The sequence below is a fragment of the Ranitomeya imitator genome, chromosome 1 (genome assembly GCF_032444005.1).
Source record: "Ranitomeya imitator isolate aRanImi1 chromosome 1, aRanImi1.pri, whole genome shotgun sequence".
Taxonomy (NCBI): Eukaryota; Metazoa; Chordata; class Amphibia; order Anura; family Dendrobatidae; genus Ranitomeya; species Ranitomeya imitator.
In genome coordinates this window covers 827,712,392-827,737,208 of record NC_091282.1, presented here as the reverse complement: position 1 = coordinate 827,737,208, position 24,817 = coordinate 827,712,392, and the positions used below count along the sequence as shown (strand labels likewise).

The window sequence follows — 24,817 nt, the reverse complement described above, 5'->3', positions numbered from 1 at the left end:
AAGTCCTATCGCACTGCATAGGCTCAGGTTTAAGCTCAGGTAATACCGCCAAATGGTGCACAGATTTACGCTCGCGCAAGCGTCGACCGATCTGAATGGCCAAAGACATAGACTCATTCAGACCAGCAGGCATAGGAATTTCTACCATGACATCCTTAAGGGCTTCAGAGAGACCTTTTCTGAAAATAGCTGCGAGTGCACCTTCATTCCACTGAGTGAGTACGGACCACTTTCTAAATTTCTGACAATATACCTCTATTTCATCCTGACCCTTACACAGAGCCAGCAAATTCTTCTCTGCCTGATCCACAGAATTAGGCTCATCGTACAGCAATCCGAGCGCCCGGAAAAATGCATCGATATTACTTAATGCAGGATCTCCTGACGCAAGAGAAAATGCCCAGTCTTGAGGGTCACCACGCAAAAAAGAAATAACGATCCTAACTTGTTGAACTGGGTCACCAGAGGAGCGAGGTTTCAAAGCCAGAAATAGTTTACAATTATTTTTGAAACTCAGAAATTTAGTTCTATCTCCAAAAAACAAATCAGGAATAGGAATTCTCGGTTCTAACATAGAATTCTGAACCACAAAGTCTTGAATAGTTTGTACTCTTGCCGTGAGCTGATCCACACATGAAGACAGACCTTTAATGTCCATTGCTACACCTGTGTCCTGAACCACCCAAATGTCTAGGGGAAAAAAAAGGCAAAACACAGTGCAAAGAAAAAAAAAATGGTCTCAGAACTTTTTTTCCCTCTATTGGGAATCATTAGTACTTTGGGCCTCCAGTACTGTTATGAAAGGTAATTCAGTACCACAATGGACATAGAGGTCAGTGCACATACAGTGACCTGGCAATAACCCAAAAAACAAGAACGAGCTCTGAGACGTGGGAACTCTGTTGACCGCATTCCCTAATCCTCTCCAGCCACACTAAAGGCAGCCGTGGATTGCGCCTAACGCTCCCTATGCAACTCGGCACGGCCTGAGAAACTAGCTAGCCTGAAGATAGAAAATAAGCCTACCTTGCCTCAGAGAAATACCCCAAAGGAAAAGGCAGCCCCCACATATAATGACTGTGAGTTAAGATGAAAAGATAAACGTAGAGATTAAATAGATTTAGCAAAGTGAGGCCCAACTTTCTGAACAGAGCGAGGATAGGAAAGGTAACTTTGCGGTCAACACAAAACCCTACAAAAACCACGCAAAGGGGGCAAAAAGACCCTCCGTACCGAACTAACGGCACGGAGGTACACCCTCTGCGTCCCAGAGCTTCCACCAAGCAGTAAAAAACAAATTGACAAGCTGGACAGAAAAAAACAGCAAACAAATAGCAAAGAGGAACTTAGCTATGCAGAGCAGCAGGCCACAGGAACGATCCAGGAGGAAACAGGTCCAATACTAGAACATAGACTGGAGGCCAGGATCAAAGCACTAGGTGGCGTTAAATAGAGCAGCACCTAACGACTTCACCACATCACCTGAGGAAGGAAACTCAGAAGCCGCAGTACTACTTTCCTCCACCAACGGAAGCTCACAGAGAGAACCAGCCGAAGTACCACTTGTGACCACAGGAGGGAGCTCTGCCACAGAATTCACAACAGGCCACGTGGTCTTCGCCATTTGTGGTGCGCCACTAATAATGAGTGTTTAGGAAGACTAATATACTGTAAAGATAAAAAACCTCCAAAAATCCTGAATATAACTATCATTTATTATCCTTCTTAAAGCACATACCTGGTGTGCCTGTGTTGAAAATCCATCACTGAGATCAGTGAGTAGTGCAAGATACCTTATGTCACATAGTGGAATGATTTTCTTTTTAGTTGTCCTAGCCATCACTATTCTTGGCTGAGAAGCTGACTGCTTAACATAGGGAGATTGCTGAAGATTTTTTTATTCTCCAGTCATGCTGCCTCAGTCTGGCACAATTATTTGTGTAGATCATACATAGTGGGTCCATTGTGGTGAAAATGTGCTGGTTTAGGTGCGCAGTGTTGTACATGATAAAGAGGACACCGCTCTGCAGAATGTCTTACATGGTGTTACTCTAGTAACCTGACAATCTGCAGTGCCATCTCATTTGCTATGATTTGCTATTCTTCTAGTCTCTGACCTCCTAAATGAATCTCTTTATAGTTTTACCTTGTCATCACTGGAGGTCACTTACTACATGTCTGGGAAAGCATTATTAATATAAATCTCACTTTTTTTTGTTGGAATGGGCCTTTTTGTGATCAGCGATATAAGTTCAGATAATAATTACTATTATTCACAGTAGTTCGCAACTGGCCACAATTGAGGTAATGTAACTTTACGCATATAAGTAAAATAATGTTTGTTAATCTAAATTTAATCTTTACACAGAAGAGATGAGCAAATCTATTTTCTGCTAATTGAATTTGTGTAGAAATTTGTTTGACCTGGCGAACGTAAACAATTTTCAATTCGAATTGCACAAATGACAAAATAAAATGCCCGTCACCATTTCACATATTGCAGAAGATGGCATTGGCCACATTACCTTAGGAGCAGCTATTCCTAAGGGACTATGATAGCCTGAATAAATGCTCAGGCAGAGAATGCAGCACCCATTTTAGTTTGATTTAGAATAGTGAGAGGACATAAGAGCTCACAGATCAGCAGCAGAACTAGGAAGAGAATGCCATCAATTATTAGACAAAGTCTCCAAACAGTAATGTGTTGTATAGGCACAGCAGTAAAGAAGAGTGTGATAATCTGCGAATAATGCAGAGATTCCATTGATGGTGGGGGGAGGAAATAAGCAAGGTGTTAGCAGCAGTGTAAGTGCTCATTCACATCACCGTGAAAAAAAAGGTCCGATTTCGCTCTAGAAAAGTCAGGCGAGTGTCATGAAAGTGTCATAAAATTTTCATGCGAGTACAATCCGATTTTTCACGCCTACCATCCTACTGACATCCGAATGCCATGCGATTGCTATCCGATTGTAATGTGATTTTAACATGAGCTTTCACATAGAGCAGTTCTCAATGTCATTTACAAATAGTTTTCCAAAGCAATATTCTTCAAGATATAAATATGTGAGTGAGCTATATAATGGGAGCTTTGTGTGTCTAGTTTACTGCACATGTTTTTTTTTTTTAAATAAATTCCTTTAGAAAAAAAAGGTATGGGATCCCCCATGTACTTTTAAAAGCTGGCAAATTCATCTGCCGCATAAGGAAAATTCACAGCGTGACCCAACAAGATAGAATAGATACAGTTGAAACTGGAAGTTTACATACACTCTCTAAAAAAGACACATATGCATGATTTTCTCAATATCTGACATGAAATCAGAATAAACCTTTCCCATTTTAGGTCAGTTAGGATTACCATAATTACTAATATTTGCAAAATTCCAGCATAATGAGAGAGATAATGTTTTATGATATTTTTATTACTTATTGCAAAGTCAAAAGTTTACATACATTTCATTTCATTCATTGCTCTTAAACTGAATGACTTGGGTACAACGTTTGAGATATCCTTCTACAAGCTTCTCTCAAAAGTTGGTCGAAATTTGGGCCCATTCCTCCTGACAAAACTGGTGTAACTAGTTGATCCAGGTTTGTAGATCGCCTTGCTCGCACCTGCCTTTTCAGCTTTGCTCATAAATTTTCAATTGGAATGAGATCAGGGTTTTGTGATGGCCACTCCAAAACATTGACTTTGCTATGATTAAGCCACTTTGTTACCATTTTGACAGTATGATTCTGGTCATTGTCCATTTGGAGACCCATTTCTGCCCAAGCTTTAACTTCCTGGTTGATGTCTGGAGATGTTGCTTCAGTATTGCCACATAATCTTTTCTCATGATGCCATCTATTTTGTGAATTACACTTGTCCTTCCTGCAGCAAAACAACCCCACAACATGATTCTGTCGCCCACGTGTTTAACAGTTGCGATGGTGTTCTTAGGTTGCCAAGCTTCTCCCTTTTTCCTCCAAACGTAAAGATGGTCATTATGCCCGAAAAGTTCAAGTTTAGTTTCATCAGACCACAGGGGTCTTTTGTTTTTGTCCTTGGGTTGATATGCACATGTCGGACCAAAGCACGTTCATTTCTAGGACACAGAACCTGTCTCCTTCCTGAGCGGTATGATGGCTGGACATTCCCAACTTGTTTGCGCTTGTGTATAATTGTGCAAGTCCACAATTTTCTTCCTAAAATCTTGGCTGATTTCATTAAACTTTCCCTTGATGCTACACAGGGAAGCAGTGTGTTTCAGGTGTGCATTGAAATGCATCCACAGGTATGTCTCTAACTAATTCAGATGTTGCAAAAAAAACAGAAGCTTCCAAACACATGACATCATCAAATGGGCAGTCCAAAATTGTTTAAAGGCATAGTAATCTTAGTGTATGTAAACTTTTTACTTTGCAGTAAGTTATAAAAAATGCCTTAAACATTCTCTATATGTCATTATTTTGGCATTTGGCAAATAACAGTAATTATGGTCATCCTAATTGACCTAAATGGGAAAGGTTTATTCTGATTTCATTTCAGCTATTGAGAAAAACATGAATATGTGTCTTTTTATATAGTGTATGTAAACTTCTAGTTTCAAATGTATATACACATAGAATAGATCGATAGATAGATAGATAGATGGATAGATAGATAGATAGACAGACAGACAGATAGATATGAAGATGTCAGTCACATGTATAATTAATACAGTGCGTGTGCAGCTTGCTGAACATGTATTTTTGTACTTACTAAATTATTTTCTGAAAAAAATGGCATGGGATTCCCCAACATTTTATTAACCAGCAGAGGGAAAACAGACAGCTGGGGGCAGATGTTTATAGCCTGGGAAGAGGGTAATACCCATGGTGATTCTCAGGCTATTAATATCATCTCACAGCTGTATACTTAGCATTTACATTACTAACCCCATAGTGATATTGTATAAAAAAAACCTCACACCCAGAATAAAGTCCTTTAATTAAAAAAAAGACACAGACTCCTTTATTGAATCTGAATCACATAATCGCCAAGTCCACTGAAGCCAATGTACCCTGTAACAGAATTAAAATAATAAACAACCATATTACTCACCTGTCCAACGAGAAGATAATAATCCATTTGTCCCAAGATACGTCTAGCGCTGCTACATCTAGGTGGTAGGCTGCATTGTTTCATGATGCAACTATACAGCCTGCCATCCAGCAATAATGGGCCAATATCCATAGTCTGGGAGAAGGCCAATATCCATGGTCACTTCCTGTGCTATTAATAACAGCCCACAGCTGTCTGCCAAGCCTTTGCTGGTTATTGATTATAGGGGAACCCTACATCATTTTTTGGGGAATTCCTTATTTTAACAACAAGGAAATGCTAAGTATACAGCTGTGAGCTGAAATTAATAGCCTGGGAAGCTCCATGTGTATTACCTCCCTTCTCAGGATATAAACATCTGCCCCCAGCTTTCTGATTTCCCTCTGCTGGTTAATAAACTATTGGGGGATCCCACTCCTTTTTTTTCAGAAAATAATTTGTTCAGTAATAAAATACACGTACAGTAAGCTACACAAGACTAACTATATATATATATATATATATATATATATATATACTAGCTATTGAACCCGTTCTATGCCCGGGTGACAAGCATTTATATTGGTATATGGTCTCCATCCTGGTATGTGTTGCTCCCATCCTGTGCCCCCATCCTGTCATATGCTGCTCCCATCCTGCGCCACCGTTCTGTAATTTTCTGCTCCCATCCATATGCCCCATACGCTGCTCCATAAAGGTTGATGGCCCCCATAAGATGCTCCATAGTATATGCCCCGTATGCTGCTCCATTATGGTTGATGACCCCCATAAGATGCTCCATAGTATATGCCTCATATGCTGCTCCATAAAGGTTGATGGCCCCCATAAGATGCTCCATAGTACATGCCTCATATGCTTCTCCATTATGGTTGATGGCCCCCATAAGATGCTCTATAGTATATGCCCCATATGCTGCTCTATTATGGTTGATGGCCCCCATAAGATGCTCCATAGTATATGCCCCATATGCTGCTCTATTATGGTTGATGGCCCCCATAAGATGCTCGATAGTATATGCCCCATATGCTGCTCCATTATGGTTGATGGCCCCCAAAAGATGCTCCATAGTATATGCCCCGTATGCTGCTCCATTATGGTTGATGGCCCCCATAAGATGCTCCATAGTATATGCCCCGTATGCTGCTCCATTATGGTTGATGGCCCCCATAAGATGCTCCATAGTATATGCCCTGTATGCTGCACCATTATGGTTGATGGTCCCCATAAGATGCTCCATAGTATATGCTCCATAGTATATGCCCCGTATGCTGCTCCATTATGGTTGATGGCCCCCATAAGATGCTCCATAGTATATGCCCCGTATGCTGCTCCATTATGGTTCATGGCCCCCATAACATGCTCCATAGTATATGCCCCGTATGCTGCTCCATTATGGTTCATGGCCCCCATAACATGCTCCATAGTATATGCCCCGTATGCTGCTCCATTATGGTTCATGGCCCCCATAACATGCTTCATTGTATATGCCCCGTATACTGCTCCATAAATGTTGATGGCCCCCATAAGATGCTTCATTGTATTGTATGCCCCGTATACTGCTCCATAAATGTTGATGGCCCCCATAAGATGCTCCATTGTATTGTATGCCCCGTATACTGCTCCATAAATGTTGATGGCCCCATAAGATGCTCCATTGTATTGTATGCCCCGTATACTGCTCCATAAATGTTGATGGCCCCCATAAGATGCTCCATTGTATTGTATGCCCCGTATACTGCTCCATAAATGTTGATGGCCCCCATAAGATGCTCCATAGTATTATATGCCCCGTATGCTGCTGCGATATATAAAAACAAAAAAATAACATACTCACCTATCATCGCTGGGCGCCGAGTGCTGGGGGGCCTGAGCAGGCGGGGACACCGGCGCGCTGTGGGGGTCAGGTGCTGGAGTCGCTGCTAGCTCAGGCCCCCAACACTTGCTATATTCACCTGGCCCTCATCCAGCACTGCGTGCCGCTTCTTCCAGGTCCTCTGGCTGTGAATGTTCAGTCAGAGGCCGGTGCACATTAAGCGCGTCATCGCGCCCTCTGAACTGTGAACGTCACAGGCAGAGGACCCGAAAGACGGAGCGGCGGGCAGCGCTGGATCAGGGCCTGGTGAATATAGCTCATACTCACCCTCCTTGCACGTCCCTGCTTCTCGTTGGAGATCGCGGTGTGCGTTCAGTGCTTACGCATACCGTGATCTCCTGGGAGCGTCACTCTGTAGGGTCCAGACTGCGCCGGCACTTGTGCTTGCGCAGTCTATAAAGGCTTCGGACAGAGTGATGCTCCCAGCATTATATTATAGATATATAACTGACATCTCTATATCTATTCTATGTGTATATACCTATTCTAGCTATTCTATTTTGTTGGGTCATGCTGTGATTTTACTGTACACGGCAGATGAATTGACATCGGTGTGTGTAAATCGCTTTTTTCTCAGTTCGATTTCAGCTGAGAAAAAAATTGCAGATGAGCAGGGTTTCATACCTCAACATTGGTCAGAGTGCAATCCGATTTTTTATCGGACTGCACTTGTCCATGTTCCTCGCAGAGGAGTATGAGCCCAAAGACGTAGTGCGATTTATGCGATTTATCATAACCAGTGATACGGTGTAACTGACATTTGTCTTGGTGCATTTGAATTACAATTACATTGTTTCTTCATTCATAATGCACTAAAAGCAGCAGCAAGGCAGCACAATATTGTTTATAGAAAAAAAATCTGAAATCCATGTCAGTCAGAAACAGTGTGCTGTCTCATCACAAGCTACTTTAATTGATTTTTTTGCTTCTGGTGCAACCCCCTTTGTGAAGGAGGGGACACATTTGTTAAAAAAGCTAAATAAATTTCTTCAAAATCCAGATATTTCATTTGTTAATCAAAAAGTGTGCATGCAGCCAACAATATTTTGGATGTGTTTTTACTGTCAAATTTTATAGGTACAGGCTCTTTAGATGTGTACCTACTTAATATTTCTGATTACATCATTTTTGGGAAGGGCGTTGAATTTTGATTGAAAAATTTGAAAGATTAACAAAAAAAAGTAGACATTTCACTGTTCATGTCCATTTTTGCACATCTGTTTTACTAGTCAAACTTGACAACTGTATGCGTCACACCTATGCTGCGACCTGCTGCCACATTTTGCTTTTTGTATGTGAACCCACCTACCTAGCATTTTTGTTCTTTCCTTTTTGCTATAGATTGAATAGTTGGGGTTGAAAGGGTTGTCAAAAGCTAATGATAGTGCTGCATAAAATGTTTGGTAAAATAAAAAGTGATAATGGACATGGTAGTGTAAAGGAAAACGAAACACAACCACGGGTAAGGCCACATTCACTCACCTGTGTGCCACAGTCCGTGGCTATTGGATCCATTACGGGTTTAATTGGACCATGGATGTGTGAATCCGGCCTTAGGAAATGAGAACCATTAAAAGAAGCATCACTACCACAACTGACCAAACACAGGTCACAGTTGGCCTCTTTTGGCTCCAGCAAGCGTATTAATAGGGAGAAAGTAGAGGGCATTATGAAATATATTGCACAGCAGTATGATGTTATCTCTGACAGCACCATCAGCAGTTTGAGTCAGTGTTCTGCACAGAATGCTGTGCCTGATCACAAATGGCTAAAAGGAATGATTTTTGTACCATTTTTAATTTTAAAACTATGAAGTTTGGCAGTGCACTGTATGACTAAATGTGTTGTTTGTTATAAACCATTTCTATGTTGAAATAATTTTGCCATTACTAAGGAGAATCAGAAGGCAATGTGATCTATTTAATAGCCGTAGCCTTATAGAGGGTTTTTCTTGTCCTGTGCCACAATGTACCTAGCTGAATGTGGCAATACAGTATATAGATTTTCATAACTGTGATAGCATTTATGATGTAGATATCGGTGAACCCAGACTCATAGACAGGGTCCGACTGGGGCACCGGGACACCGGAGAATCCTCTGGTGGGCCCACCCCATCCCCATTTCTCTTAAGTATTGGCACACGTGACCACCGGCCACAGCAGGAAGCAGGCGGCTGACAGTGTGCGCTACTAAAGAGGAATGGATACTCACCACGATCTCTGATGAACACCTGCTGAGTATTCTGGCAGCTGTGCTCTGCTTGTGAGCAGCGCATGATGTCCCTGCCATGCGCTGCTTACAAGCAATAAGCAAGCATTAAGCAGCTGCTGGAACCGGAGCAGGACGCTGCGACTGCGAGGGAGCTGAGGAAGGTAAGAGTAAAGGTTTGTTTTCTTAATCTTTTCTGATGGGGCCATGGATACCAGGACTGGGATGGGGCCAATCATACCAGCAAGGGGATGGGGTCAGTCAATCATACCAGGATGCCAGGAAGAAATGAATATTCATTGCCCGCCACGCCCATGGGCGTGGAATGCAGTGCAAATTCATTTCTCTTTACCAGCAGGCACAAGAGTTAGCTGGAGCCGCTGGCTCCTGCCTCTGTGATCCGCTGCTCCTCCGATACCGCTCCCCCACCTCCCCATCACAGCCAGAGCCAATATATTCAGACTATAAGACACACCCCCATTTTCCTTCACATTTTGGGAATAAAAAAGTGTGTCTTATAATCCAAAAAATACGGTGCTTCTTTTTTTCCTGGAGTGTTTCTTTAGTGTGTTATTTATACATTAAGTTAAATTGGTTATTTATTTTCTATTTATTATTATTATTATTATTATTATTATTATTATTCACTATTATAGCGCCATTTATTCCATGGCACTTTACATGAAAAAGAGTCTTCAGGTTCCTTTTGAAGGTTACCGTGGTAAGCTAATAAACACTTTGTTTGATATTACCTCATTTTGCAACAAAATTGGTATTATTTCTATATAAATGCAAGGTAGGCCCCAAGAATGATTTTTCTCTGGTGGGCCCAAGGTACTCCAGTCCGACGCTGCCCATAGACTTTCATACAATAAAGGCTACAAAATGTCTGCCAGAAGCCAACCTTATTTGATGTCATTCACTCACCACTAGGATCTATTTCGTATTGAAAATTTTACACTTTAGACCTTAAAAAAAATTACTATGAAGGACATGCTCATATTCTGTTTAGCTTAAGGATGAACCCAAAAAATCATCTCTTCTGGTATACCTTAAGAATCCCAGTCTTGGAAGAATATTTAACTGGAAACACTATATCCTATTTTATCTACATAGAAATGTAGAAAATTTATCATTCAAGACAAGTAAATTACAAGCTGTTGCTGTGCACATCCAAGAAATATTCTTCCAACCAGACCAGTTAGGGTCTTCTAGACTGATGACCATGTGACTAGCCTGATGAATAATGGCTTTCAGTAACTTTAATTAAACAAATTACAATTCACAACATAATGTGTGCAGTCTCTATTTGAAAGTGTAAGTTCAGTATTCTGTTCTTGTGTTTGATTTCACTCTTGGGAGCCTAGAGCTATTCATACTGCCTTGGAGAGAAGCTGTGACCTGTCTATATTCTGACTACAATGGAGAAACTCTCGTAAATTATGGTCCCTTCTCCACACAGGGGACCCATCGATTATCAGGCAGACATGTATTTGAAATTATTTATTGGTACACTGCTGGGATATAGCATATTTTTTAGCTCTCTCCAGCTATGTCTGAGGAAGTGAAATCATTTCCTATTACATTTTGTATAGGGTAAGGCCCTCGCCTAACATCAAAAGTTAAAACACTGGGGTTCGGGGACTATAAAAATTTGACAAGTAATAATATTTATCATGGTCGTCTCTAGGATTTTTCCATGCTGCCTTTTTTTAATGAGCTCTTTATATCAGAAAAAGCTATAATGAAGTATAATTTGATTCAAAGAACACGGAACCCACAAATACTGGTCAGATGCACTAGTGATGTTCCTAGGTTTTCACATTTAAGATTACTTAAAGCAGGGGTGTCAAACTGCATTCCTCGAGGGCCGCAAACCATGCTTGTTTTCAAGATTTCCTTAGCATAGCACAAGGTTCTGTAATCATTATGTGTGTAGGTGATTAAATTATCACCCGTGCAGTACAAGGAAATCCTGAAAACATGACCTGTTTGTAGCCCTCGAGGAATGCAGTTTGACACCCCTGACTTAAAGTAGCTCTCATAGGTTTTATAAACCTGATGTCTCCTATTTTCGATTTCTATATTAGATAATTCTGAATTTAAATGAAGAGTGGTCAGCTGTTCAGGACCTCCATCAATTAGCCCAATTATGGATCTCTTTATACTGTATATGCATTACCTATAATTGAGGGGAATTGAGCCATTGGTTTCAGGTTCTCGTACAAATTATGGTAACTGACAACTTGTACTCAACTTACTTTTTGGCTACTGTTGTGATAAGAAAGCATTTAGAAAGGTATTTAAAAAAACAGTCATTTATGTCACACCTCAGGGACACCTCTCAATCCACACTAAATCAAGACATTCTAAACATTTACAGATGTCAAAAATTGAAAAATGTAACCTTCATTTTAATGTTTTTCCTCCATGAATCAATAGTATAAAAATGAAAATGAAAATGTGAAAATAAGAATCTTTGTAATATATCTTATTAGAGAAATCACCTTCTTTCTTTTCCTAAATACGTGGCCAATTTATGATGAAGTGGGGCCCAAATGCACACTTATACCTAAACATTTAGAGTTCAGGTCATTTTAAGACCATTAATTGAGTTGTGATCTACTATATACAAGTGATTTGGCACTTGTTTTCTGTCCTCTTTACACAGGCTGACAAAGAATTATGTGGTTATAATGATATCATTTATGATCACTCTGTCCCAATAGTTTCATGTTAGACTAGGTCCACATTGCGTTAACAGCAGCCCGTTCAACACATGCGTTAAATGGGCTGCGTTAACGCAAGTGCTGACATGCCATCACGCTAGCGCAGATAGAGCTAGCAGATGCTCTATCTGCGCTAGCGGTGACGGACCCAGAAACGCTGCAGCCTGCTTCCCAGGGTCCGTCACTCAATGACGGCACATCGCTAGCGCACGCCTATTTTGGGCGTGCGCTAGCGATGCGCCCAAAATAGAGAGTAATGGCAGCCTTAACGCACGGCGTTACACCGCGTTATGCCACAGTGTAATGCAATCCGTCTAACGGACTGCTTGGACTTATTGTGAACCCAGCCTTATTATCAACAGCACATGTCTTGTTTTACATGGGGTGATGTGCAGCAGAGAACGATGATTTTATTTCCAGCATAAACGATCCAATCACCTGATGAATGAGCGTTTTGCTTGTTCATTGGGTTATTGCAGACGTGTTTTCTCCTCTAAACTCTGGTCTGTGCTGCTGGTATATTAAAATATGGATGCACACTGCATATTGTATATGCACACAGGGCTGCCACCAGGAATTTCAGAGCCCTCTACTGGCAAAATTTTCATTACCCCTTGAGACAGAGCTCAGGCTCCACCCTAGCTCCGCCTCCACCCCTTTCACAGTTCCACCGCCCACTCTTGGAAAAACTACACTTCTGCACCATATCCTCACCAATCACACATTAACAGTTCCTACTGAGCACCATATCACATACATAGCCAGCAGATTTTGTTATGGCCAAATTAATTTTTAAGCCGCCACCGCAACAAGGTAGGCTTTTTGGCCGGGCCTTACTCTTCTCTAGCCTGATAAACATTTCTTAAAATATCCAATACTCTTTTTAGGTATGTTTTTATTTATTTTTCATTTTTAAATGACCAATAACACCACATACAGGGGACAAATACAGTCATACCATTGTAAGACCGGGATGTGGGTACCTGCTCTGTGCCAGTTCCGTTACTGTTGAGGCTGTCTCCTCTGTTGTCCATGGAAATGCTTAGGCGACTGGACCTACACTTGCATCCGGTTGCAGGGTGTGTGGCTAAGTTAAAAAAGTCACAGCGCATGCAGAAGCAGGCAGACTTGGCGGGAACAGAGCACGCAGCAGGGAGAAGTGAGTGCTCCGTCCCTCGAGCACTGCAGCAACACAGGCCTGCGCCCGAGCATCCCTGCTGCCACCAACAGAGACTGCGCACAGAGATGTGCAGTGTGCCCGCTGACCCGCACAGTATAAGGTGCCGAACGCTTCGGGCCCATGAGTACCACGCGTGGGCCGACTGATAGAGAGACCAGGTGTGTGACCGTTATCTGCGCCTTGACCCCCCAGTGTATATTTGCCGAGCCACGTTAGGCTCAAACAGTGCTGTGGCCCGTACCCTCTCTACCGCATCAGAATATGAACTAGGGGCTCAGCGGAGGATAACAGAGACTAACCGCTGCCGCCAGAAGACGGATCATCATTATCTTCAGGACTTCACCGGACCAACCCCGCACCAGCTGTTGTTGACGCCATCACTTACCTTATAACCCCCACAGCCTGAAAACAGACTACCAGAACTATTACTTCTACTATATCCATTGTTCCTTCAATCAGTATATCCTTTTACATCTGAACTGCTTATTTCCCTCCCATTTAACTGTTTACCTTCCTGCGTGGAGTATCCCTGTATTAAGTAATATTGTTAACCCTTACTCTGTCTCTTGTCCATCACTGACCAGACCACATATTACCATCACATAGTGACTGATCAATACACATAAAAGGAACAAATACAGTCACACCCTGGCTGGACCACATATTACCACCACATAGTGACTGAATACTACAAAACTGATCATTAATAAAAATAAAAAAAGCACAATACTGAATGCCATTATACACAGGAGCTCTGTATATAGTGTACAGGTAATACAGTGATTACCAGTGACATTATACACAGGAGCTCTGTATATAGTGTCATGATAATATATGTATAGCGCTGTGGAATATGATAGCGCTATATCAAAATAAAGATTATGATTATTATTGTACAGGTAATACAGTGATCACCAGTGACATTATAAACAGGAGCTTGGTATATAGTATACAGTGTATAGTGTAAGTCTACAAGTAACACACTGACTCACCAGTGGCGTCTCTAGTTGAAGTCCTTTAGACTTGTCTCTGCATTAAATAACACATAGTTACCTAGAGCACCGCTTCCACAGCACATTCCCCACTTTTTCCCTTTTTGCTACACTACACAGCACCACCATTAATATATAATTGGTTATTATGCAACCAACCATTTAAAAAAATAATTTTATTTCACCACTGTGCCCCCATCAACTGTAAATAGTTACATAGTTACATAGTTATTAAGGTTGAAGGAAGACTATAAGTTCATCTAGTTCAACCCATAGCCTAACCTAACATGCCCTAACATGTTGATCCAGAGGAAGGCAAAAAAAAACCATGTGGCAAGAGTAAGCTCCACATTGGGGAAAAAATTTCCCTCCCGACTCCACATACGGCAATCAGACTAGTTCCCTGGATCAACGCCCTATCAAGGAATCTAGTGTATATACCCTGTAACATTATACTTTTCCAGAAAGGTATCCAGTCCCCTCTTAAATTTAAGTAATGAATCACTCATTACAACATCATACGGCAGAGAGTTCCATAGTCTCACTGCTCTTACAGTAAAGAACCCGCGCCTGTTATTATGCATAAACCTTTTTTCCTCCAAACGTAGAGGATGCCCCCTTGTCCCCGTCTCAGGTCTATGAGTAAAAAAGATCATTAGAACGGTCTTTGTACTTTCCCCTCATATATTTATACATTAAAATAAGATCACCCTTAGTCTTCGTTTTTCCAAACTAAATAGCCCCAAGTGTAATAACCTATCTTGGTATTGCAGACCCCCCAGTCCTCTAATAACCTTGGTCGCTCTTCTCTGCACCCGCTCTAGTTTAGCTACGGTATGTCTTTCTTATACCCCGGAGACCAGACCAGAAATAGCTACTTCCCCACCCAAGCAATATATAAATTCATAAGTACCTGTACTCTTTCCCCCAATTCAATGTCAGTTACACTTCTACATCCTCAACACCCTCGAATCTATACCTCACGCTCCTCTGATTCATTATATTTATATGCCCTTCCCACCCCAATTCATTATGTCTTGTCTTTTTTTCTCTCTCACCCCACCCTTAATTTATTATTAAGTGCTCTCCCCCACATTCAATACATCATTTACTCTCCTCACCCTCAATTTATCATTATTTGCTGCAATGACCCCAATTCATCATCATTTGTTGTCACCCACCCTCAATTCATCATCATTTGCTGTCCCCATCTCCTAGTCTCAGTACATCATCATTTACTCCCCCACCCTCAGAATTCATCATTATTTGCTCTCTCCCCTGCCCCTCAAGTCATTATTTGCTCTCCCTGCCCCATCTTTAGTTCATCATTTGCTCTCGCCACCCCTAATCCTCAATTCAATTTCTGTCTCCCATCCCCATCCCTCAATTCATCATTTGCAGTCCTCCCCCTATTTCAACTTTTGCAGCCTGCCCCCCCAATTCATCATTTGCAGTCTCCTGCCCACTCACAGAATTTGAGGTCCCCTGCTCACTATATAATTTGCAGTCTCCCATCCTTCAGTTCACTTCATCATTTGCAATCCCCTTCCACTCACTTCATCATTTGCAGCACCCCACCCCACCTCACTTCATCATTTGCAGTCCTCCGCCTCACTTCAACATTTGCAGTCCTCTGTACACCCTCACTTCACTTCATTTGCAGTCCCTCGTCTCCCTTCACTTCATCATTTGCAGTCCTCCTCCTCCTCACTTCATCATCTGCAATCCCCCTCACATCATCATTTGCAGTCCTCCTCCCCCTTACTTCGTCAATTGCAGTCCCCCACCCCTTGTCACTTTATCATTTGAAGTCCTCCCCCCTCACTTCATCATTTGCAGTCCCCTGTCCCCCCTCACTTCATCATTTGAAGTCCCACATCCTCCTCACTTCATCATTTGCAGTACCCTCTCCCCTCACATCGTCATTTTCATTCCACTGCCTCACATCATCATTTGCAGTCCCCTGCCTCACTTCATTTGCAGTCCCCCTTCCCTCCCTCACTTCATCATTTGCAGTTCCCCTCACTTCATCATTTGCAGTCCCACTTCTCCCCCTCACTTCATCATTTGCAGTCCACCACCTCACTTCATCATTTGTAGTCCCCTGTACACCCTCACTTCATTTGCATTCCCACTTCACTTCATCATTTGCAGTCATGCTCCTCCTTACTTCATCATCTGCAGTCCCCCTCACATCATCATTTGCAGTCCCCATCTCTTCACTTTATCATTTGCAGTCCCCAACCTCAAGTCATCATTGTCAGTCCCCCTTCTCCCCCTCACTTCATCATTTGCAGTCCCTCTCCCCCTCATTTCATCATTTGCAATCCTCCTCCCCCTCACTTCATCATCTGTAGTCCCCATCACATCATTAGCAGTCCCCTTCTACCCTCACTTCATCATTTACAGTCACCCTCCCCTCACTTCATTTGCAGTTCCCATGCTCACTTCATCATTTACAGTCCCCCTTCTTCCAGCTCACATCATCATTTGCAGTCCTCCTCCCCGTTACTTTATCAATTGCAGTCCCCACCCCCTGTCACTTCATCATTTGCAGTCCTCCCCTCTCACTTCATCATTTGTAGTCCCCTGTCCCCCCTCACTTCATCATTTGCAGTCCCCCCTCACTTCATCATTTGAAGTCCCACATCCTCCTCACTTCATCATTTGCAGTACCCTCCCTCCCCCCTCACGTCATCATTTTCATTCCACCGCCTCACTTCATCATTTGCAGTCCCCTGCCTCACTTCATTTGCAGTCCCCCTTCCCTCCCTCACTTCACTTCATCATTTGCAGTTCCCCTCACTTCATCATTTGCAGTCCCCTTCCCCTCTCACTTCATCATTTGCAGTCCCTCTCCCCCCTCACTTCATCATTTGCAGTCCCCCTCCCCCTCACTTCATTTGCAGTCGCCCTCCCACACTCACTTCATCATTTGCAGTCCGCCCCCTAACTTCTTCATTTGCAGTCCCCCGTCCCCATCTCACTTTATCATTTGTAGTCCCCCCACTTCATCATTTGCAGTCCCCCCCTCACTTCACTTGACAATTTACATCCTCCCTCCCCCTCCCTTCATCATTTGCAGTCTGCCTCCTCACTTTATCATTTGCAGTCTCCCTCCCCTCATTTTATCATTTGTAGTCTCCCAACTTCATAATTTGCAAACCTCCTCCCCACCTCACTTCACCATTTGCAGTCCCTCTCCCCCCAACCTACTTATTTCATTTTATAAAGAAAAAACAAAATGTTTTTTCATACTTACCTCACTGACAATCCCCTGCAGGTGCAGCTCTGATTCTGGTGTCCGGGAAACGGCCAGTGGCACGTCATCGTGTACGCACCATCACCTGACCAGATGTCCAGAAAAGGTGCAAGTAGCTAGAGCTGCGCAGCCATTCAGGTTAGGCGGCCGTGGAACTTTGGGAAAGCTCCCAGTGCTGAGGTTGTCCCCACGGCACACAGTACTTTATTACACCCTGGGGCCACATGAGGAAAAGCACAAGAGGAGAAGCCCAGACCTAGTTTATACTTCTGCTCACCGGGCCCTATACAACAGTAAAGGCAGTAATGCCCTGATGGCGGCCCTGCATGCACATACACACACTTTTCATGCTACACACAATGTATGTTACAATCACACACTCTCCATGCTATGCACACTGTATGTTACACATATACTATAAGCTACACACACTGTTACACACTCTTAATGGTAAACGCACACACTGTGTATTACACATACTGTATGTTACACACACACACAATCCATTCTACACACATACACTCCTTGCTACACACACTGTTTGTTGCATACCTAATCTCCATTCTACACAAACACACAATGTATGTTAAGCTTACAGTATTTTACACATGTAAATTGCCTCCTCAGAGAAAAAGAGGACTTGAACTCTATAGCGCCACCTGTTGGAGGTTGATTGTGACTTGTAGGATCGCTACTTCCAACAGATGGCCCTATAGAGTTCAAGTCCTCTTTTTCTCTGAAGAGGCAATTTGCATATTAAATTTCCCGGAGGAGCATTGCACGGCGAATAAGCCTCCTTACCTTGACAAGCCAGCTGGTATGTCACTCTCCACAAGGAGAAACCTTACCCCTTAAGGTACCTTCACACATAACGATATCGTTAACGATATCGTTGCTTTTTGTGACGTAGCAACGATATCGTTAAGGAAATCGTTATGTGTGACAGCGACCAACGATCAGGCCCCTGCTGGGAGATCGTTGGTCGCTGCAGAAAGTCCAGAACTTTATTTCGTCGCTGGACTCCCTGCAGACATCGCTGGATCGGCGTGTGTGACACCGATTCAGCGATGTCTTCACTGGTAACCAGGGTAAACATCGGGTTACTAAGCGCAGGGCCGCGCTTAGTAACCCGATGTTTACCCTGGTTACCAGCGTAAAAGTAAAAAAACAAACACTACATACTTACCTACCGCTGTCTGTCCCCGGCGCTCTGCTTCTCTGCACTCCTCCTGCACTGGCTGTGAGCACAGCGGCTGGAAAGCAGAGCGGTGACATCACCGCTCTGCTTTCCGGCTGACCGACGCTCACAGCCAGTGCAGGAGGAGTGCAGAGAAGCAGAGCGCCGGGGACAGACAGCGGTAGGTAAGTATGTAGTGTTTGTTTTTTTTACTTTTACGCTGGTTTTACGCCTGCTCTACACATTGCATTTTGAACAGAAATATATGTTCTGTTTGATGAATCCTGTCATAAATCACACTCTGTGAGTATCTCCAGGCTCTTTATTCACATCATGTCTCAACCTCCATTACATGAAATCCGAATGCAACAACATCCAACAAGTTCCAAACAAAGAATATAGAACACACATAAAAGTAGTGAGACCCCTAGAGGCCACATGAACATATAACATATTGCTACAATATACGCATGCACAATGTAGAAAATATATCACGTTCTCTCCTCTTCAGTTCTTCCTTACTTTCACAGGGTTACATGACCATGATGTCACCAAAAGTTCTTCTACAATTCTAACCTTGAAAACTGCACTAATAATAAAGTCAGGCAGCCACATACTGACTGGCTCACTTAACCTGCAGTAGTTAAGACTTCGCTTTGGGCCCTCATGGGAATAGGAGTCCTGGCAATTGTGCATGTTCCCTCTCGCCATAGCTAAGGCTGGCCCTTCCGTCTTCCATTCTGGGTAAAATATTTCTTCAGTGAGCACAGATTTTCCTATTAAGGAGATAACATTTGGTGAATTTAATATTCTATGCAGAGGGAAGGGGAGGAGGGAGTTAGAGGCAGACAGACGCACGCTGTACTGTAAGTTCTCATGATATATTAGTTACATGGTATGGTTTATTTCTAGGGTCATTATCAGTTCTCAAAATGATCTAAGAAGGAAAATTGTATATTTCCAGATAATATTAACAATAAGGGGTGAAATAGAAATATGCAAAATTTTATAAGAAATTACATACAAAATCATTCTTATTGCGGTATGTAATTTTAGGCGGTTTTTTGTAGTAGATCAGAAAACTATTGTTTGCTGCACATCCTTTGTATACATGGGAAAATGTGCTGCTGACAACTATGATTGTTAAACTTACATAAAAGCTGTTATCTGATATCAAAAAAATTGTTTGCTTATTTGTTCGCTGATCCCTGTTATGTTTTATAAAAGCTAATTATCAGGAAAAAGCCTTTTACGAATTCACGTAAAAGAAATACATGGACATGAAGTAAAGTTATCTGATGAAAACTTTTTGTACAGTCTTTTATAGATTCATTCATTCTTAGCCTAACCATTGATAAAATCCTCATCTGGATATAAATGTATAATTAATTTAATAGTAATGCTTCTCAGTATTTAAAATAATAGTTAATATTTAAGAACACAGACTCAATCATACATTTAATTAATGTCTACATAGATTCACAAATCTTGTCAAAGAAGAATGTTGTGAGTAGATTTTAATTACATTTCTAAAATGTAACACTTAGCTCTTGATGTGCTAAAATTATAACTGAATTATTACTTTTGGTGGCTACAAATATAAAAAAAAGGCTGCTAAAAAAATAAGAAAATATCCAAGTCTAACATATTTGTAGGCAATGGTCCTCAAACCAAGAGCTAGAAAAATACAGCGCAGTTTTGGCCAAATCATGTAGGCTCAGTATGTCTTGGAAGGGGTTTGTGCGGTTTGGAAGCTTTAAGTTGTCCCATGCTAAGCCCTGAGTGGTATTGTGGGGTTATTTTACTAACCTGACTGATTTCCTCATTTTACCAGAAAACTTTTATTTTATCCTTGTGGATTTTATCAAAGGTCTCTTGAAAAGTGTCGTTTGATAAGTTATAAACATTTGTATTAATTATTTATCAGAATATTTAAAGGTTTTGTATGATTTAGTTTTTAAACATCTTTAGGCTTGTTATTGGTAAAAATAAAAAAAATCAGCATTGCTCGTCTTCCACTGGTCCAGTTTTATCTCTCTGCTGCTGTGGTGGTGATGCCATAACTTAGTTGTTAACATTTGTTCTAAGAAACTTGCCAATCAACACCCTTCTTTGCACTGACAAGAGGCAAAAAATATGAAACAGCTATGTGTAAATAGGTATCTTTTGCTTTTTTGTAGAAGATTCTGGTTTGAATAAATACCCGAGCCTTGTGGAAAGGATTTTTAAAGGGTCAGATATTGAGGTTCAGCTACCTCCAATAGGAGGCACTCAAGAGCCAGCTTTCTTGTTTCTGGAGAAGAGCTAATTTTAATAACCATTGGCTTAAAGAAGCCCTCCCTTTAACTGTTTTTCCCCTAAACCTGTATATGTGTATTAACTGTAGTGTCAATGTGTTAATATATTAACCTACCATCATCTTCTCTGTTATTCAGCGCCTCTCAGCTGCTAAACGACGTCACTGCTGTTGAGACCATCTAGATCATGCTATGCTCTATGCGTGAGCTGGAAGTCTCTTTTACAGTGTAATCCTTTGGGACCTCATTCTGGCCCTTATTCTTACGCTCTATAGGCTTACATTGTAAAATCCACTTCTGGAAGCTTCTAAAGGTCCTAGGCCAACCCATCAAAAACAACGCCATTTCATTAAACTTTACAGCTGGCATAATGCAATCAGGCAGCCTATGATTACTTGGCAAACCCATATTTGTCCATCAGATGTCTAGGTTAGTCACATCATAGATCCCCTTTCCACTTGCTTTAGAGTCCGGCGTCGATGTGACTTACCCCGTTCCATCTGACTCTTGGCACTGTACTTGGTGATGCAATTCACTGATTAAGAAGTGTGTCCTAATACATTTTTGACCCTATAGTGTATGTCTACAATATTGTCAATGTGGATGTTCTAATGTAACCAGTGTATATGGTCATCATTGAGCCACAGAACTGGGGTCACGAGCCACACAGCTTGGCACCACTAGTCTAATGTTTATGACCACCATTCGTTAGCCTAGTGATGCGTACATGATTTCTAGCAAAGTTTGGAGACAATGAAAGATTTTAATTTCATCCACATCGTCTCTTGAATTGAGTAGTTTTTTACTTTGAATGAGTTTGGTAAGTTACTATTTTTTGTTAGTAGGCCAATGCGGTCATGATTACTGACCTGTCATTAAATTATGATAATGTGCAGTTTTTTGTCAATCATTACCATATAACTTTAGTAATTTAATGGGTCATGGATAACTATGAGATACAGCTGTGTTTTTTTAAGTTTAGTCCTCCTAACTTATTTCTCTCCTTGACATTATACAGCGTATTTTGGGATTTGTACTGTGCAGCACCTGACAGACGAGAGACCTGTGAACACTCCAGTGAAGCAAAGGCGTTCCACGACTATGTAAGTTTACACCACACTTCTACCCTATGAACCTTTTGTTCTTTAAATGATTCATATGGTTTCTCTTGTCTTACAATACAATTAATGTTGGATGATGAAGAAAAATGCTGCTGCTGTGTTGTGCGTAGGGTACATTATGTACAGATGCCATTTTCTCATACATGAATACCCAATGGTGACATAAAGGGTTAAGTGAAAATAAATTCAAAATTATGTCTACTTTTCAAGACTCTTTGATTCGCTAAAATGTAACACACTTTTCTTTTGGTATTTTCCCCCAATTTAACAACATTTTACTGATCTTTTATGAGACTCTGGTTGAACATAGAAAAACAGCTGGAAAGTCTTAAGAAAAAAAAAAGAACCGGCAATCTGAGCCAAGGAAAAGCCTGTTGCGTGCGGCTATTGTACTTGGCTGTGGCACATTTGTGTATGATTCAGGCCGAACATATATTCTAGCGGGCAGGCTGTGGGCTCTCTGTTTAATTGGAACCTTGGTGGTTCAGGAAATATGTTTCCCATGGAAGCTTGGTTAAAAATTCAGCAGTCAACAGCCATGTATTCAGTTAACCCTTCCTGCGCTTAATACCTCAGCATTAAAAATCACAAGCAGCCATTTACCACTATTTGTGACCCTGGCCTTACTTAGGACACATTGTAAAACATTTATTTAATGTATGTGATTTTATTTTCATAGCCTTTGCGGTTTGTTATGTCTGTGCATTGAATATATTTTTGGTCAAAAATTGATATAAACCATTTCCTGCTCACGCTTACTGACTGATATGAACTATAAGATGGGAACTAATGGAAAATTTCCTATTTACGAGTCTGGGGATAAGCTGGTCCTTATGGGACCCATTTCTGTGACCTTCGTCCTTCGCAGTTCTCACTGGGGATACCTTTACCTCTACCTCTTCCAGTGGCAGCAGTTCATTTCAGGGCACTCATTAACATCAATAGGCATCCATTGATTTCTATGATTCTTTGCAGTTCTCTAGAGTAAAGAGTGAGGAATTTCCTTCTCTTATCTCCGCATGTCTTGGCTTATTAGGACAAATAAAGGGTTTTGTTTTAATAGACAGACCCATTTATTGGATTGAGTTAACTCCTGAGCCTTGACTTCCTTATCCAAGCTTAACTGCAACATCATATTATAATATTGATTCCCAATCATGAGACATTTATACCAACTTTAAGTTTTTTTTTAAAAAATGAGGAGTCTGCAAAGCATTTAAGTATTTTTTTAATAAAACATTGTCAATATTTATATTAGATGTCCTACTGATAATCACTGATCATTGTTCGTCAGAATGAACCATCTCGATTTGCTATCAATTTTCTATCAAGCTTGATCATTTCTAGTATTTTCAAAACTTTTTGCAAAGAGCCTTTTGCTTGGTACAGGAAAAAAATGTGGGTCACTCAGCCCTCCCTTCTATTTCTCTAAAATATGTTGACACTTTTAGAATGTTTGAGAGACACTTTGAATGAATAATGTATTACACTAAAATTCGACTTTTTAGATTTCCAGGTAGAATTAATTGATTGGTTTTCAGCCATCAAGTGGCTTAAGTGGGGCACAGAATATTGCAAATTCTGATATTTATGGAGACATAGTCCTACTTTAAGATGTTTGTTGAAGACAGGTTTCCCATTAATATGGGCACAGATTGTTACACAAATCAAATTTTTGTAACCAAGATTTCGATTTCAAAAGAGCAATTTCTGGAATGTATTTGGAGGTAAATTGCTATTTTGCTGGCATAGAGATAAGGTTTGAAATAGGTGAGAACCTATTTTAGGAAAATGTAAGTTTCACTGTGTTTTCATGAAGTTTCACGGACTAATTTAGCTTTTGGCTGTGATACTGGCTGTTTCAACCGCCTCTTCAGTATGATGTGTTTTCAGTGGAAACAGATACCTGATCACACATTCTAAAAGGTATTACTCTTTAACTATGTCACATTTATAATATTATACACGAGCAGGATCACAGACCGTCATATAACTGCTTCTATATAGCGCACCGCTATTTAATGTTTTATTCACCACCTCCAGCTATATAGTTGACTAAAATTTGGTGGCAGGACAAAGAAAGGCAAAGAAAAGTCCCACAGGCAATTATTCTCCCTCTGGAGAGAAATTTACCTTTCACATAATATCACCAACTCTGCAGAAGCATAAGGTTGACAGCAAAGAAATAATCAATGGCTTCAGAAATGTCATTTGTAGGGGTTCACTTTTTTACCTGCAAAATTGTTATGATCTTGACATTTTAAGGTAGACAACATGCATTTATATAATTTCCCCTTTTTGTTATAAACAATGATTTTGCCATGCTACTTAACTATGACATAGGGTGGGATCATGTCATACAGAGAGCCTCTCTGCTAACCACAAGATAGGCAATTAATGTATCATTGTTGGGGGTCAGACCAATAAACCCTCATCAATCCTGAGATCACTGGATTTGAAGTCACCCTCTGAATGACGAGCATTATAGACCACCACTTTGCTCACTTTCATAGAACTTGATTGATCTAGACATTCCATCAGTCTCAATTAAATAAAGCTGTAGTCCAATATCACTAGAGATAAGTGAGCACTAAAATACTTGGATGCTCCTTATTCGAACTGAGCAATTCCTAATGTGCAGATGCTCGAGTCGAATAACGAGTATAATGGGATTCAATGGGAAATCCAAGCATTTTTCTGGCAGACCCTACAAGGAGGTCTGGAGGGCAGTGAAATTGTTGAATTGGATAGAAAAAGTGTTGAATGGAAGGAGAACAGCATGGAGAAGCCCCTAGAAGCATCTCTGACTCCTAGATGGCTGCTGATTATTATTATTATAATTATTCATTTTTATAGCGCCATTTATTCCATGGCGCTTTACATATGAACGGG

General features: G+C 41.2%; 1 protein-coding gene across 1 annotated transcript in view; it reads left to right on the top strand.

Moving 5' to 3' along the window:
- The window catches only part of SSBP4 (single stranded DNA binding protein 4), a 586,978-nt gene that overhangs the window by 234,464 nt on the left and 327,697 nt on the right, over positions 1-24,817 (top strand). Inside the window, exon 4 of the mRNA XM_069740596.1 lies at positions 21,823-21,907. Within this exon, the coding sequence (XP_069596697.1) occupies positions 21,823-21,907 (85 nt within the window). The remainder of the gene's footprint in view (positions 1-21,822; positions 21,908-24,817) is intronic.